The following is a 17008-nucleotide window of genomic DNA, read 5'->3' as shown; positions in this document are numbered from 1 at the left end:
TCTCTGTCTTCACTTCCTCTCTATTCCTCTCTGTCCTATCCAACAACTACAACAACAATAGTAGCTACAACAATAAAACAATAAGGGCAACAAAAGGGAATAAAAAAGCAGCTTGAGAGATGGTACAGTGGATAAATCATAGGTCTCTCAAAGCATGAGGTCTGAGTTATCTCTCTGGCATCACATATGAAGACTGATGCTTTGGATCTGTCTCTGTTCCTCTTTCATAAATAAATGAATCTTAAAAAACAAAAAAAAGCAGCTTGGGAAGTGGTACTGTAAATAAATCATTGGACTCTCAAGCATGAGGTCCTGAGTTTGACCCTCAGCATCACATTTGCCAGAGTGATGCACTGGTTCTTTCTCATCCTCTTTCTTCCTTCCTTCCTTCGTTCCTTCCTTCCTTCATTCCTTCCTTCCTTCCTGCCTTCCTTTCTCTTACTGTGTGTATTTTTTTAAATTTTATTTTACTTTATTTATAAAAAGGAAACACTGACAAAAGCATAGGATTAGAGAGGTACAACTCCACACGATTCCCACCACCAGAACTCCGTATCCCATCCCCTCCCCTGATAACTTTCCTATTCTTTTTTTTTTTTTTGTAATTTCTTATTGAGGAATTAATGTTTTACATTCAACAGTAAATACAATAGTTTGTACATGCATAACATTTCCCATTTTTCCATATAACAATACAACCCCCACTAGGTCCTCTGTCATCCTTTTTGGACCTGTAATCTCCCCACCTCACCCCAGAGTCTTTTACTATGGTGCAACATGCTAATTCCAGTTTAGGTTCTACTTTTGTTTTCTCTTCTGATCTTGTTTTCAACTTCTGCCTGAGAGTGAGATCATCCCATGTTCATCTTCTGTTTCTGACTTATTTCACTTAACATGAAATTTTCAAGGTCCATCCAAGTTTGGCTGAAAACGGTGAAGTCACCATTTTTTATAGCTAAGTAGTATTCCATTGTGTATATATACCACAACTTGCTCAGCCACTCATCTGTTTTTGGACACCTGGGTTGCTTCTAATTTTGGCTGTTACAAATTGTGCTGCCAAGAACATATGTGTACACAGATCTTTTTGGATGGGTGTGTTGGGTTCCTTAGGATATATCCCCAGGAGAGGAATTGCAGGATCATAGGGTAGGTCCATTTTTAGCCTTCCAAGAGTTCTCCAGACTGTTCTTCACAGAGGTTGGACCAATTGACATTCCCACCAGCAGTGTAGGAGGGTTCCTTTGACCCCACACCCTCTCCAGCATTTGCTGCTGTTACCTTTTCTGATGACATTCTCACAGGAGTGAAGTGGTATCTCGTCTTTATTTGCATTTCTCTGACAATCAGAGACTTGGAACATTTTTTCATGTGTTTCTTGGCCTTTTGGATCTCTTCTGTGTTGGATATTCTGTCCATGTCCTTTCCCCATTTTTGGATGGGGTTATTTGTTTTCTTGTTGAGATTGGCAAGCTCTTTATATATTCTGGTTATTAGCCTCTTGTCTGATGCATGGCATCTGTGAAGGGTCTCTTGGTTTGGGTAGTGGCTTCTTTTGCTGTGCAGAAGCTTTTTAATTTGATGTAGTCCCATAGGTTTATACTTGCCTTACTTAGTCTTTTTTGTAATTGGATTCGTTTCCTTGAAGATGTCTTTAAAATTTAAGTGGAAAAGAGTTCTGCCAGTATTTTCCTCTAAGTATCTGATAGTTTCTGATCTAACATCCAAGTCCTTGATTCACTTGGAATTTACTTTTGTACTTGGTGAAATATAGTGGTTCAGTTTCATTCTTCTGCATGTTTCAACATATTTTTTCTAAACACCATTTGTTGAAGAGACTGTACTTTCCCCATTTAATAGTCTGGGCACCTTTGTCAAAGATTAGATGTCCATAGGTGTGGGAGCTTACTTCTGGGCTCTCAAGTCTATTTCACTGGTCAGTGTGTCTATTCATATTCCAGTACCAAGCAGTTTTGATGACAATGGCCCTATAATACAATTTGAGGTCTGGGAGTGTGATGCCTCCACTTCTGTTCTTTCTTCTCAAGATTGTTTTGGCAATTCTAGGTCTTTTCTGGTTCCAGATAAACATTTGTAGCATTTGTTCTATTCTCCTAAAAAATGTGCTTGGGATCTTGATGGGGATAGCATTAAACTTGTAGATGGCTCTGGGTAGTATATTCATTTTGATGATGTTAATTCTACCAACCCATGAACATGGAATATCTTTCCACTTCTTTGTGTCTTTTTCAATTTCCTTGAGTAATGACTCATAATTTTTAGTATACAAGTCTGTCACTTCTTTGGCTAGGTTTACTCCTAGATATTTTATTGTTTTTGTTACTATAGTAAAAGGAATTGAATTCTGGATTTCAGTTTCTTCTAACTTAGTGTTTGCATAGAGGAATGCCACTGACTTTTAAATGTTAATTTTTAACCTGACACCTTACTGTATTGCCAGATGATTTCCAAAAGCTTCTTCCTGGATTCCTTAGGTTTTTCTATGTATACTATTATGCCATCTGCAAATAAGGAGAGTTTGACTTCTTCTCTTCCAATCTGTATGCCTTTAATTCCTTGCTCCTGCCTGATTGCTATGGCAAGAACTTCCAACACTATGTTGAATAGTAATGGTGATAGTGGGCATCCCTGTCTAGTACCTGATCTGAGGGAAAATGCTTCCAGTTTTTCATCATTGAGTATTATATTGGCTGTAGGTTTGCTATATATAGACTCCACTATCTTCAGGAATTTTTCATCTATTCCCATTTTTTGTAGTGTTTTGATCATAAAGGGATGTTGTATTTTGTCAAAGGCTTTCTCTACATCTATTGATATGACCATGTGGTTTTTGGTCTTGCTTTTATTGATGTGGTGGATCATGTTGATTGATTTACGTATATTAAACCAACCCTGCATCCCTGGGATAAACCCCACTTGGTCATGATGAACAATCTTTTTAATATACTGTTGTATCTGGTTGTTTAGAATTTTGTTCAATATTTTAGCATCTATGTGCATCAGAGATATTGGTCTGTAATTTTCTTTTTTGGTTGTGTCTGCTCTTGTTATCAAAGTGATGTTGACTTCATAGAAGCTGGAAGGGAGTTTTCCAGTGTCTTCAATCTTCTGGAAGACTTTTAAAAGTAGAGGTATTAACTCTTCCTTGAAGGTTTTGTAGAATTCATTTGTAAAACCATTTGGTCCAGGACTTTTATTCTTGGGAAGGTTTTTGATAACTTCAGTTTCATTAGCTGTGATGGGCCTGTTGATGTTATCTACTTCCTCTTAATTTTGGAAGTTTGTATCTAGGAAATTGTCCAATTCTTCCAGGTTCTCTAGTATGGTGGCATATAGTTGTTCATAGAAGTTTCGCAGGTTATGCTGAATTTCTGCGGTGTATTGTGATAGCTCCTCTTTCATTTATGATCCAATTTATTTGGGTCTTCTCCCTTTTTTGTTTTGTGAGTCTGGCTAAAGATTTGTTGGTTTCGTTCACTCTTTCGAAGAACCAACATTTACTTTTGTTGATCTTTTTGTTTTCTTATTTTCAATGTCATTTACTTTTGCCCTAACTTTAGTTATTTCTGTCCTTCTGGTTGTTTCAGGGTTCCTTTGTTGTTGTTCTTCTTTTAGGTCTTTAAGATGTGCAATCAGGCTGTTTATTTGTGCTTTTTCTTGTTTCCTAATGTGTGCTTGTATGGCTATGAACTTCCCTCTCAGTATTGCCTTAGCTGTGTCCCAAATATTTTGATAGCTTGTATCTTCATTTTCACTGAACTCTTGAAATATTTTGATTTCTTCCTTTATTTCCTCTTTCACCCAGTAGTTGTTAAATAGTGTACTGTTGAGCTTCCACATTTTGGGACTGTTACTAATCTTTTGTTGATTGTTAAGTGTTAGTTTAATTCCACTGTGGTCTGAGAAGATGCTTGGGATGATTTCAGTGCTCTTGAATTTGCCGATGCTGTCTTTGTGGCCTAACATATGGTCTATCCTTGAGAATGACCCATGTGGACTTTAGTAGAATGTGTATTCCAGTTTCTTGGGATGAATGACTCTGAAAATGTCCAATAATTCTAGTTTATGTATCTCTTAATTTAGCTCCCTTATGTCTTTATTGATTTTCTGCCTGGATGATCTGTCAAGTTGAGAGAGTGGGGTGTTGAAGTCCCCTACTATGACTGTGTTGCTGTTAATATATTGCTTTACCTCTTCCAGTAGATGTTTTATGTATTTAGATGGCTTCTCACTGGGTGCATAGATGTTAGTAATTTTTAAATCTTCTTGATTGACTGATCCTCTGAGCATTAAGTAGTGTCCATCGTATCTTTTCTAACTTTATTTATTTTTTATATTTATTTATTCATTCCCTTTTGTTGCCCTTGTTGTATTTTATTGTTGTTGTAGTTATTATTATTGTTGTTGTCATTGTTTGATAGGACAGAGAGAAATCAAGAGGGGGGAAGAAAGATGGACACCTGCAGACCTGCTTCACCGCCTGTGAAGCGACCCTCCTGCAGATGGGGAGCCGGGGGGCTTGCACTGGGATCCTTACGCCGGTCCTTGTGCTTTGTGCCACCTATGCTTAACCGGCTGCACTACTGCCCGACTCCCAACTTTATTTATTTTAAAGTCTATCATGTCAGTTATGAGAACAGCTGATCCTCCCCTTATTTTGTGAGCCATTGGCTTGTATGATAGTTTTCCATTCTTTAACTTTGAGTCTGTGTTTGTCTTATTGAGTTAGGTGGGTTTCCTGTACACAGCATATTGTTGGGTTGTGTTTTCTCATCTACCTTCCTACTCTGTGCCTTTTAATAAGTGAATTCAGGCCATATATATATGTAATTTGATAGGGCTGAGTGAAATTTAGAGAGGAGGACAAGAGAAGGAAAGGGAAACAGACACGTGTAGCACTGCTTCACCACTCATGAAGCATTTCCCCCAGCAGCTGGGGACTGGGGGCTTGACTTGAACCCAGGTAACATGTGAGCTCAACTTGGCATGCCATTGCCCAGACCCCAGCATGTTCAGTCTGTAAGCAACACCACAGAGGCTAGGTACTACCTAATTTTCTTCAAATATCTGAGAGTGTCTTTGATGAACTGTTGGGGAATAATAGAATGTGGAATAAACATTGTTGGATGTTAACTTATTATTATTTTAACATTTACTGCTTACAGAAAGGAGGTAGGGGGCAGAGGTGGAGTTGGGGCTAGGCGGGTGGTGGGGGGTGAGGGAAGAGAACCAGAACATCACTTTGGTGCATGCAATGCCTGGGATCAAACTTGGGACTTCATGCTTGAAAGTCCAGTGCTTTTTCTATTGTACTATTTCCTGGGTCACTGAGTCTGCAATTTACTTAATTATTAGACAGAAGTAGAGAGGTAGAGGCAGAGAGAATGACGCCATAGCACTGAAGTTTTCTTTGATATAATGGGGTCCAGGCTCAGCCCTGGGTCATGCACATGGCAAAGCAGCACACTATCTCTGTGAGCTATTTCAGTGGCCTGAGTCTGCAGTCTTTCATAAGTGCCATGTATTTCTTTGAGATTTACTCATGTTGAGTTCATATCAGTAGTTATCCCTTTTTATTGCTGAGTAATAGTTTACTAAATGGGTAGATCACATTTTGTTTATCCATATACCAGCTGACAGGTATTTGGTTTCCAGTTCTGACTACTTCGAATAGGCCTATAAATATCCAAATGCAAGTCTTTGTGTGTTTTTTTTTCTTTCTGGGTAGATATTAAAGAGTAGGTTTGCTGGGTATTGGGTTGATCATATGCATGAACTTTTTAGGAAACATTGAACTGTTTTCTAAAATTGATGTGTCATTGTATATTCCTAACACTGATAAGTGAAAGTTCTACTTTCTTCACATTCTTGTCATCATTTGGTGTTGTCAGTCTTTTTTATTTACCCATTTTAGCAAGTACTTAGTAGTATTGTAATTTTAATTTTTAATATTTATTTATTTATTCCCTTTTGTTGTCTTTGTTGGTTTATATTTGTAGTCAGAACTGGAAATAGTCCTGTCTGTCTTCCCCTCCTCTCTCCATTTCTCTCTGTCCTATCCAGCAACAATGACATCAGTAATAACTGCAACAATGAAACAATAAGGGCAACAAAAGGGAATAAATAAATAAACTTAAAAAAATAGTAAAAACCAAACAAACAAAATTTTAGTTTTTGAACCTTACATAATGGAGTATGTCATACTGTGTTTATTCGTGTGATTGCCTCTTTGCTTACCAATGCTTTTGAGATTCATCCATATTGAATGGAGCAGTAGTTTCTGGTTGACAGTGTGTAGGCATATCACTATTTACCCTTTCTTCTGTTGATAGACTTTGAGGTTGTTTCTAGTGTCTTGCCATTGTAGGTGGTATTGCTGGGACATTCCAGTACACATGCTCTGGTGCAGGCTGGCAAAAATTGCTCACTTGGATAGTGTACTGCTCTGGCATGTTCTAGCCTGGCATCGACTATTCTGAGGAAACCCATGGTGTTGTGGTCTCTTTAACTCTCCTACTTCTGTGTCTCTGTCCAAAAGAAAGAAAGAAAAGAAAACATGTACTCTGGTCCATATTTATATTTTTCTCTAGCTTGTGTATATCTATGAGTGGAATTGTAGGCCACTGCATTTTATTAATTTGGCATCCTGTAACCTTTCTAAGCTTCTTAAAATTAGTTATATCTGTATATATTTTGGGTTTTCTGTAAGACATTCATCTTAGTTGTTTAATAGTAACAGTTTTCTTTCATTCTAGACCTTACTGCATTTTTTCTTGTTCTAGTTTATTGCATAGAATCTCCAATACAGTGTTCACTTTGTCTCATTTTTTTCCTTCAAAATTATTTCTTAAAATCTGTTCACAGTACATATTAATATTTCCAGTATCTGTAGCATTATGTTCTGATATCACACACTTTCCCCTTCATTCCTACTTTTGGACTCCTTGAACTTCTTTATTTCCTTTTGGCTTTTGTTTGTTTTATGTCCTTGAGGTAACCTTCATTTATAAGACTATAATGTATTAGAAGTGCAGTTTCATGGTGGTGCTCGAGAACTGCTGTGGGAGGACTGAAAGCAGCAGTTGGGCAGGGAGGAACAAGCTTTCTTGCCTCCTGTCTTGAGGTGTGCTCTAGTCTCCCCAGTGTCTATACCTAAAGAAAATACAGTGTGCAGAGTCTGGGCCTAGCACCACTAAGTAAACTGTAGAAGAATGGATGTATAGAGGAGAGAAACTTCAGTACAGGGTAGGGTGTTGATCTGGTGCTTTTGGCATTTATACTACTTTCCTGCTCAGCTAGTGTTCCTCATGGGACTGGAAAGGCCGTGTTGTCATGAGTGACATTGCTGCTGCCAGACATGACTAGAGCACCAGATAGCACCTTTCTTCTTATTCTGTATAACTACTATGAACTGACAGCTATTTTCCCCTTTCTTTTAGAATATAAAGTATTACCAGGGCATCAGGGCTGCTGTGGCCAGGGTGAAGGAGAAAGGACAGAAAGCTTTGGTTCTTGACATAGGCACTGGCACTGGCCTCTTGTCAATGATGGCTGTTACAGCGGGTGCAGACTTCTGCTATGCCATTGAGGTAAGCCACACATTTTTTTTTTTTCCTTCAAGGTTATCACTGCAGCTCAGTGCTGGTACTATGAATCCACTGCTCTTGGCGACCATTTTTTTCCATTTTATTGGATAGGACAGAGAGAAATTGAGAGGTGGGGGGTGGGGGGAGAGAGAGAGAGAGAAACACCTTCTATGCTGTTTGGGAAACATCCCCCCTGCAGCAGGTGGGAAGCCAGAGGCTTGAACCCAGATACTTGTGCAGGTCCTTGCAGTTAGTACTATGTGCCACTACCACTGCCTGGCCCCTGTAAGCCACACTCTCCCATTGCATGTTCTGTGACTAATGTGGGAAGTTCCTTGCATTTTGCCCATTCATTTGTTCAGATGGTTTGAGAGTGCTCTCTGTGCTATATAGTAAGTATATAAGGACTGAAGGTGAAAGTTGAATTAAACTCAGTTTCTCCCTCCAGAAGCTTGTTTTCTCCTGAAAACAGTGGTTCTCAGCTAAGACTGCATGTTAGAATTTTTGAGGAGCTTTAAGAAAATTCAAAGGGGTCGGGCAGTAGTTAAGTACACGTGACAAGAAGTGCAAGGACTGGCGTAAGGATCCTAGTTCGAGGCCCTGGCTCCTCACCTGAAGGGGAGTCGCTTCACAAGCAGTGAAGCAGGTCTGCAGGTGTCTATCTTTCTCTCCCACCCTCTGTCTTCCCTTCCTCTCTACATTTCTCTCTGTCCTATCCAACAATGACGATATCAACAATAACAACAACAACAATAATAATAAAAAACAAGGGCAACAAAAGGGAAAATAAATCAAAGAAAAGAAAATACCAGTGCCCCTTCCCCCTCAACCCACTTAAGGATTTTGTCTGGGAGGTGACTCCCACATTAGAATTTTTAAATATGCAGCATTCTGTTACACACATTACAATATGCAACAGACTGCTACCTTAAATGCCCCCACAGATCTAACTATCATGTTTACCAGTATTTTGGCAATCCACTATTTCTTTCTTTTAATAAGACATTAAACATATGTTGTTTTTCTGATACTGTAAACAGTACATATCATTAAAGAATTTGACTAATATAAAATAAAAATAGTGTGTCAACTTGTCATTCACGATTTTTAAACTTTTGGTGTGTGTGTTCTTTCAAACTTTTAAGTAGGAGGGCATGTGTTTAAGTACCCCCCCCCCCATTTTTGTAATTAGGGTGATTGAGTTGCAATAACAAGCAAGGTAATGGGTTTTTGCTGTCTCCCGTAACATTTAGAGGTCAGTAGTCTGGGATGTGCTATCCAGAATCCTCTCAGCTCCCCCTTGTGGTCATGCTTGTGTCTCTTATAGAGTGAAGAAATACTGTAGTATGTTTGGCAAAGAGTTTTATACAGTTTTCGCAAAGGCTAGCATAGTAGAGAAACCCAGAAAGCTAGATTGTAGCCAAATTGGGGAGGACCTGGAAGCCATGATGAATAGTTTGTTTTTAGCTTTATGCCTATGTGATTTGACTGCTTCCACCGGCTTTTTCATTCAGATAAACTTGAGGGAGTTGGGGTGAGGCAGAGACTGAAACCACAGCACTAAAGCTTCCTCCAGTGTAGAGGGGCTTGGGCTTAAACCTGGGTCATGCACATACCAAAATAGCACACTGTTCGAGTGAGCTGTTTTGCTGACCTTGTTAACAAGTTTTAATTCTCATATATTGAGTTAGGTGTTCTTAAACTGAGAGAATAATAGACTAGAGGTCTTTATGAAAGTCCAGAGAAGTAAAGCGGGTATGTGTCTTTGTATACATGTTTCAGGATTTGTCTTTTGGGGAGTCATCAAAGAAACCAGTACAAAGAAGCCTATATTTTATGATAGTTATCTTAATATCATCAAATAGATCTTATTATCCTTGTTTTACAAATGGAAGAAACTGAGACCCCAAACTATAAATCCCCTAGTTAGCAGTAGGTCTGACTTCTTGGACTTCTGGTTCCTTATTATGCAAGGGCCTGTGTTCAAGTCCCTGGTCCCCACTTGCTGGGGAGAAGTTTCATGAGTGGTGAAGCAGTGCTACAGGTGTCTGTCATCTTTCTCTCCCTCTCTATCTCCCTTCTCAGTTTTTCTTTTCCTTATCAAATAAAAATTTTTAAAAAGTAGGATGAGAATATATTTTATATAGAGAGAACTGGTAGAAATATGATCTTTTTCTATATTCCCATTTTATTTATTGATTTTTCCCTTTTGTTGCCCTTGCTGTTTTTTATTGTTGTTGTAGTTGTTGTTGCTATTGATGTTGTTGTTGTTAGGAAATGGAGAAATGGAGAGAGGAGGGGAAGACAGAAAGGGGGAGAGAAAGACAAACACCTGCAGACCTGGTTCACCACTTGTGAAGCGACTCCCCTGCAGGTGGAGAGCCAGGGGCTCGAACCAGGATCCTTATCCAGCCCTTGCGCTTTGCGCCATGTACACTTAACCCGCTGTGCTACCTCCCGACTTCCTATATTCCCGTTTTTAATTAATCTGGATTTCTTTTTTTTAATATTTTATTTATTTATTAGATAGAGACAGAGAGAAATTGAAAGTGGACAGGGAGATAGAGAGGGGAGGAGACAGACACCTGCAGCCCTGCTTCGCCAATCGTGAAGCTTTCCCCCTGCATGTAGGGACCAAGGGCTTGAACCTGGGTCCTTGTGCTGAAATGTGTACACTTAATCAGGTGCGCCACCACCTGGCCCCTTAATTTATCTGAATTTCTGATTCTCTCTTACAGCTCTAGCCTTGACTCTCAGTGCATCTTGCATTTGGCTTTTAATATTTTGTGGTGACCTTCTGGCTTTTGTTTTGGTCTTCTGCCTGTGTACTGTCATGTGGTGTTCAAGTTTTGCCTCAACAGGGCAGCAGAATGAACAGAGAAAGAAACTGCTAGTCATCCCTAGAGATGGCATCTGAATCTTTTATTTAAAAGCCTCAGGCACGGGAGTCTCTTCGCATAACCATTATTCTATCTCCCCCACCCAAAAATATTTATAATATTTATTTTTTTGAGAGAGACCATATGCTTGGTTTTGGCATATGATGGTGTTGGGTATTGAACCTGGTACCTCTGGAGCACTGGACATGCAACTCCTATACTTTTTTTAAAAAAAATTATTTATTTATTTATTCATGAAAAAGATAGGAGGAGAGAAAGAACCAGCCATCACTCTGGAACATGTGCTGCCAGGGATTTAACTCGGGACATCGTGGTTGAGAATCCAATGCTTTATCCACTGCGCCACCTCCTGGACCACACAACTCCTATACTTTTAACATATGGAGATACTTCCCTAGCCCTCAAAATCTTTCCTTTTTTTTTTTTTTTTTTAAAAAAGGTTTGTTTACATATTTGAGAGAGAACACCTGTGCATCACTACATTAGTAAAAATATCGCTGGGGGTAGAAATTCAGAACCTCACATCTTCACGTCTTGCAAACTACCACTAAATCACCTTTCCAAGTGGGGAAGTCTGAATCTTTGGAGAATGGCATAACTGAGTGCATTTTTTAAAAAAAGATTTTATTTGTTTATTTATTTATTTATTTATTTATTTAATGACAGAGATAGGAGAGAGAGAGAGAAAGAGAACCAGAATATCACTCTGGTACATTTGCTGCTGGGACCTGAACTTAAGACCTCATGCTTGAGAATTTAATGCTTTACCCACTACATCACCTCCTGGACCACTCAGACTCACTTTCTACAATGTAACTCACTTTCAACATGGCATTATAGGATGTTGACCCAGAAGTCTGAGGGAAGAAGAGTGGCCAGTTAAGTCAGGTTCAAACACAGAGACTGTAGAGAACAGAGGTGGAAACCAGAAGGGCAGACTGCATAGAGATCTTGTGCTTATTTTGGATTTGTCTCTAATTTCTAGGTTTTCAAACCTATGGCTGATGCTGCTACAAAGATTGTGGAGAAAAATGGCTTCAGTGACAAGATTAAGGTTATCAACAAGCATTCTACTGAGGTGACTGTAGGACCAGGTGCGATACATTTTTGCCAGAAGTACAAATCATTTTTGTTGATGTTATCTCTGGGCCTTTACTGCTGTCTGGTGACTTTTTCAGGTAGTACATGACAAAGAGGCAGAGAAATAGGGAAGGAAACCATAGCATGAAACTATAGCTTCCTTCAGTTTGGTAAAGCCAGACTCAAACCTGGGAGGTACACTTAACAAAACAGCAACTATCCAAGTGTGCTATTTTATTTTACTAGCTCAGTCAGTTGATCAGCCACTGACACTCCCCATCCCACTAAATCAGGGTTATCACGGGCTCAGTGCCTGTATGAGGACTCAATACTCATTTCAGTTTTCTAAAATATTTTAAAATTAATTTATCTGATAGGGAAATATCAAGAGGGGACGGGGGAGGCTGAAAGGGAGAGAGACAAGAGACATCTGCAACACTGCTTCACCTCTTGTGAAGATTCCTCCCTGCTGATGGGGGAAAAGGAGCTTGGGTCCTTGCACATTATAGCATGTGTGTTCAACCAGGTGCATCACCCCCCCCATTTATTTTATTTTATTTAGATGAGAGACAGGGAGAAACAGAGGAGAAACATTGGCGCACTGAAGTGGCCCTCATGAAAGTGGGAACCAGGGGCTTATTAACTTGTGTCCTCTGCTGGGTGAGCCACCATCTAGCCCCTGATCAGTTATTTTAAAAGTTTATCTATCTTAATAGCAGACTAACCTGCAGAGCTGCCTTTGCCATATATTCCATCTGTGATTCTATCTTCCATGACCACCTCCAGGCTCTATGTTGTTTACATTTCCACTGCATTGGGCCAGGCCACTCATATGCTTAATACTTTTCTGTAGTACTTATCAGTAATAATCATACTTTGTGTTTAATGTCAGTATCCCCACATTACTGAATTAATTTGAAGTCATCATGGACTGTAGTCTTGGTAATTTTTGTTTGATCAATTGCACAGGTCCTGGCAAATAATTCAGTAATATTTGGTTAGTGAGGTGACTGTCAACTTTGCTAGGTCCATAACCCATTGTAAATGGGATTTTGATTCCATTTCCCCCAACTTTACAACTGGTTTCCTCATTGAAGATACTGCCTTTATGTTTCCTCTTAAATGATGCAGCTTTGGTATTTTTGCTGTTCAGTCCTTCTGGAAACTTTCTTCCTAGGCCTCACTGACATATCCCAATCTTGGTTTTCCTTTGAAGCTTGATTCTGCTCCCAAATGTGTATTTTCCCAAGTCCTTTTTGAATATGGTATCTAAGTTTATTGCCTACTCTCCAGGTGGATTATATATATACTAAGGTATATCAAGCAGCTAACTTGAGGAGCAACATTTGTTATATATATACACATATATATATGTATATATATATAATTTAATAAATATATTATATATATTTGTTATATATATATTTTTTAATTTTATTTTTTTTTCATTTTTAATGAGATAGATTCAGAGAGATAGATGTAGACCATAACATTGCTCAGCTCTGGTTTATGGTGGTACTGGAGACTGAACCTGGGATCTCAGAGCCTCAGGCTTGAAAGTCTTTTGCATAACCATTATGTGATAGGGAGATATCCCTAGCCCACCACCCCTTTTTATTTTATTTTATTTTTTCCCATCATTGGGGTTTTTACCACTCCAGGATGACTTTTCAGGTAGGGAGTAAGAAGCAAAGAGAGTAAAAGAGACCACAGCACCACAGCTTCCTCCAATGCTGTGGAGGCCAGGGCTGAATCAGGGTCACACATGTGACAAAGCAGTGAACTACCCAAGTGAGTTGATTTGCTGGCCTTATGTTATTTTTTATTTTTATTTGTTTTGCCTCCAGGGTTGTTGATGAGGCTCAGTTCCTGCAGTACGAATCCACTGCTCCTTTTCCCTTTTGTTGCCCTTGTTGCTATTGTTGTTGGATAGGACAGAGAGAAATTGAGAGAGGAAGGCAGAGAGGGGGAGAGAAAGACACCTTCAGACCTGCTTCACCACTTGTGAAGCAACCCCCCTACAGGTGGGGAACCCAGGGGCTTGAACTGGGATCCTTATGCTGGTTCTTGTGTTTTGCGCCATGTATGCTTAACCCACTATGCTACCACCTGACCTCCGCTAGCCTTATGTTATTACTTTCAAATTTAATTTAATTTGGATCTGGGAAATGGTTCAGTGGGTAGAGCACGTGCATTCGACCTGGGGCTTGGGAGGTGGCAAATTGAATGCTGAACTTACATGCATGAGGCTTTGAGTTAGATTCCTAGCACTGAATATGCCAGAGTGATGCTGTGGTGTTCTTTCTCTCTCTTATTAATAAGTATATCTAAAAACAAACAAACAACAACAAAATCCCAATGCCCCAAACCTTGGTTTGACATGGGAGAACCAGTAGAGCTTCAGGGAGGGTAAAATAGTGTTTTGCTGTTTCTCTCTCCCTTTCATATGTAAAGTAATATAGAATTAAAAAAGTATGGGAGTCAGGTGGTAGCGCAGTGGGTTAAGCACATGTGGTGCAAAGCTCAAGGACCGGCATAAGGATCCCGGTTCAAGCCCCCGGCTCCCCACCTGCAGGGGAGTCGCTTCACTGACAGTGAAGCAGGTCTGCAAGTGTCTCTCTTTCTCTCATCCTCTCTGTCCTCCCCTCCTCTCTCCATTTCTCTCTGTCCTATCCAACAACGACGACATCAACAACAATAACTACAGCATTAGAATTAAAAAAGTGGAAAAGTGAGGAGTTGGGTGGTAGTGCAGTGGGTTAAGCACATGTGGTGTGAAGTGCAAGGACCAGGGTAAGGATCCTGGTTCGAGCCCCCGGTTCCCCACCTGCAGGGGGGTTGCTTCACAAGTGGTGAAACAGGTCTGCAGGTGTCTATCTTTTTCTCACCCTCTCTGTCTTCCCCTCCTCTCTCCATTTCTCTCTGTTATATCCAACAACAACAACATCATTAACAATAATAATAATAACTACAACAACAATAAAAAACAAGAAGGGCAACAAAAGGGAAAATAAATATAAAAAATTAAAAAAAGAAAAAAGTGGAGTAGCGTGGCCAGGACTTTGTAGTAACACATAAGTCTGACATTCAGGATTCATTACTGGATACTGCAGTTAATCATTCAATCAATCAATTTTAATATGCAAGGGAAAGAGAAATACCAAATTAGGTTAGGTTCATTGCCTAACACTACAGTAAATATATAAATTTGTAGTGTGCAAGAAGGAGAAGGAGACACAAAAGCACTATTCCATCACCCATGGAGTAGTATCACTTGTTTGTTCTTCTCTTAGATAGATCCAAGGGGATCAAACCCAGGACCTCTTAAGTATAAGGTGCATACTCTACCACTGAGCCACCTCTCCTACCTTGTAGTCTGTTAATGGAGACTTAGCAGTTACCTTAACGGCCCCTCCTCACATTTCCATTCTACATTAGCACTCAGGAGCTCAAGATGTATTTGCTGAAATTCACTGGATTTATTCTGGCTCTATTTATTGGGCAATAAATCATTTAATGTTATATAATTGGCTTGACATTTTCTCAGAAGGGTCTAGTCAGGCTTTGGTGATTGATTGGATGTAAATTAATAGAAGAATTAAGAATTCAGCATATGTTTATTGGCTATTATGGGGTGGAGTGCTAGGCATTATTCTAGGCATAGGGTACAGTGGGGATCAGAGCAGTCAGTATCTAGTAAATGATGCCCAGGTTTCTGGATTGTATAACTGGTAGTGTCCTTCTCTGAGACAGAAATATTGGAGAGAGAAGCAGTGGGTGGGGTACAGTTGATTCTGGGTCAGTGTATGCCAGTTGGAGTTTGACATGATATTGAGGGTGTGTGGGGGTGGCTACCACTCCAGAGGTGTAGTTTCCATGCCAAGTTTCTTCGGCACTTCCCATTACTTCACAGTGCTACTGAGTACAGGTGTACCTCAGAGGAAGTATGTAGTTTCTTTTTTTTTTTTTTTTCTGCCTCCAGGATTATCATTGGGGCTCGGTGCCTGCACCATGAATCCGATGCTCCTGGAGGCCATTTTTCCCATTTCTGTTGTCTTTGTTGCCCTTGTTGTTGTTATTGCTGTTGTTGTTGGATAGGACAGAGAGAAATCAAGAGAGGAGGGGAAGACAGAGAGAAGAGACAGATAGACACCTGCAGACCTGCTTCACCACTTGTGAAGCGACCCCCCTGCATGTGGGGAGTTGGGGGCTCGAACCGGCATCCTTACGTTGGTCCTTGCACTTTGCACCAAGTGCACTTAACCCACTGCACTACCACCCCCCCCCCCCAAGTGTGTAGTTTCTATCTTTGCTATCCTAACCATCCTGTGAAGTCAATTTCATTATCTCCCTTTTACAGATTAGGTAGCTGATGGTCAGAACTGAGGGCTCAGGATTAGAAAGTGAGATCCAGGCCCAGGTTTCTATGATTTAGGGTTCAGGTTCTCTCCACTATACTCTTCAGTGAACCACTTCAATGTGTCTCTTTTCTTACAGCCATGAAACTTGCCTTCTTTGTAGAGAAGGTGAGTGGGCTTTTGTCAAATTGAAATTCATGAGCATTAGAAGTGTTTACAGGGTAAATAGCATAAATAGGAAAATACCCTGTAAATAGCAAAAGTATTTACAGGGTAAATAGCATAATGGTTATGCAAACAGACTGTCATGCCTGAGGCTTTGAAGTCCCAGGTTCAATCCCCTGTTACCACCTTAAACCAGAGCTGGATCAGTGCTCTGGTTAAAAAAAAAAAAAAAAAAAAGTGTTTACAGTTATTTTTCCATGATGAATGAACCTTTCAAAAGTCAATTTTGTCCCTTGGCTCATTAAGAATTATAATTGTGGAGTCGGGCGGTAACACAGGGAGTTAAGAATTATAATTGTACAAGTAACATTACATTATATTACAGGGGATTAGAAAATTGAGTCAACAAAAAGACCCTTTATAATCCTTCTATTCTGAATTCTGTTATTTAGGTGATTATTTGGTAATAAGAAGCCAAGTTAATTGAGGGATTTAATGTAAAGAACTATGGATTCTGAGTCCTGGATCTCAGTGTGTTATTGTTGGGTGTCAGGAGAATCAATTGAATCTCTGGTAATGGGACACCATCAAATAGTTTTTCTCTAGTGAATGGGGAAATGACTTTCACATTTGGGTTCCTGGGTTCAATTCCTTATTACCATTTGGACTCTAGTCTCTTTTCCCTCCTTTCTATTATCAAATAACCTGAAGACTTTTAAAGAAAAAGAGCCTCTCATGCTTTGGTTTTCTCTCCCTCTCTTTGCAGGGCAAAATAAATATCTGAAATACCAGCATTTAGTTTTTGTTTTTCAAAACACTTTTTTCAAATAGTACCAAACTGTTTTTTAGGCTTTGAGAAAAATATGGTGGTTATCAGAGGGATGCCCTGGCCACAGGG

At 39.7% G+C, this 17008-nt stretch overlaps 1 protein-coding gene across 2 annotated transcripts in view; it reads left to right on the top strand.

Annotated features, from left to right (window-relative positions):
* PRMT7 (protein arginine methyltransferase 7) overlaps nucleotides 1–17008 on the top strand; it is a 68827-nt gene that overhangs the window by 16132 nt on the left and 35687 nt on the right. For both annotated transcript variants that reach the window (XM_016185837.2, XM_007517770.3), the window contains 2 exons: nucleotides 7461–7610; nucleotides 11493–11601. In XM_016185837.2, the coding sequence (XP_016041323.1) occupies nucleotides 7461–7610; nucleotides 11493–11601 (259 nt within the window). The remainder of the gene's footprint in view (nucleotides 1–7460; nucleotides 7611–11492; nucleotides 11602–17008) is intronic.

The sequence above is a fragment of the Erinaceus europaeus genome, chromosome 2 (genome assembly GCF_950295315.1).
Source record: "Erinaceus europaeus chromosome 2, mEriEur2.1, whole genome shotgun sequence".
NCBI lineage: Eukaryota > Metazoa > Chordata > Mammalia > Eulipotyphla > Erinaceidae > Erinaceus > Erinaceus europaeus.
This window is presented reverse-complemented; position numbering and strand designations above follow the sequence as displayed.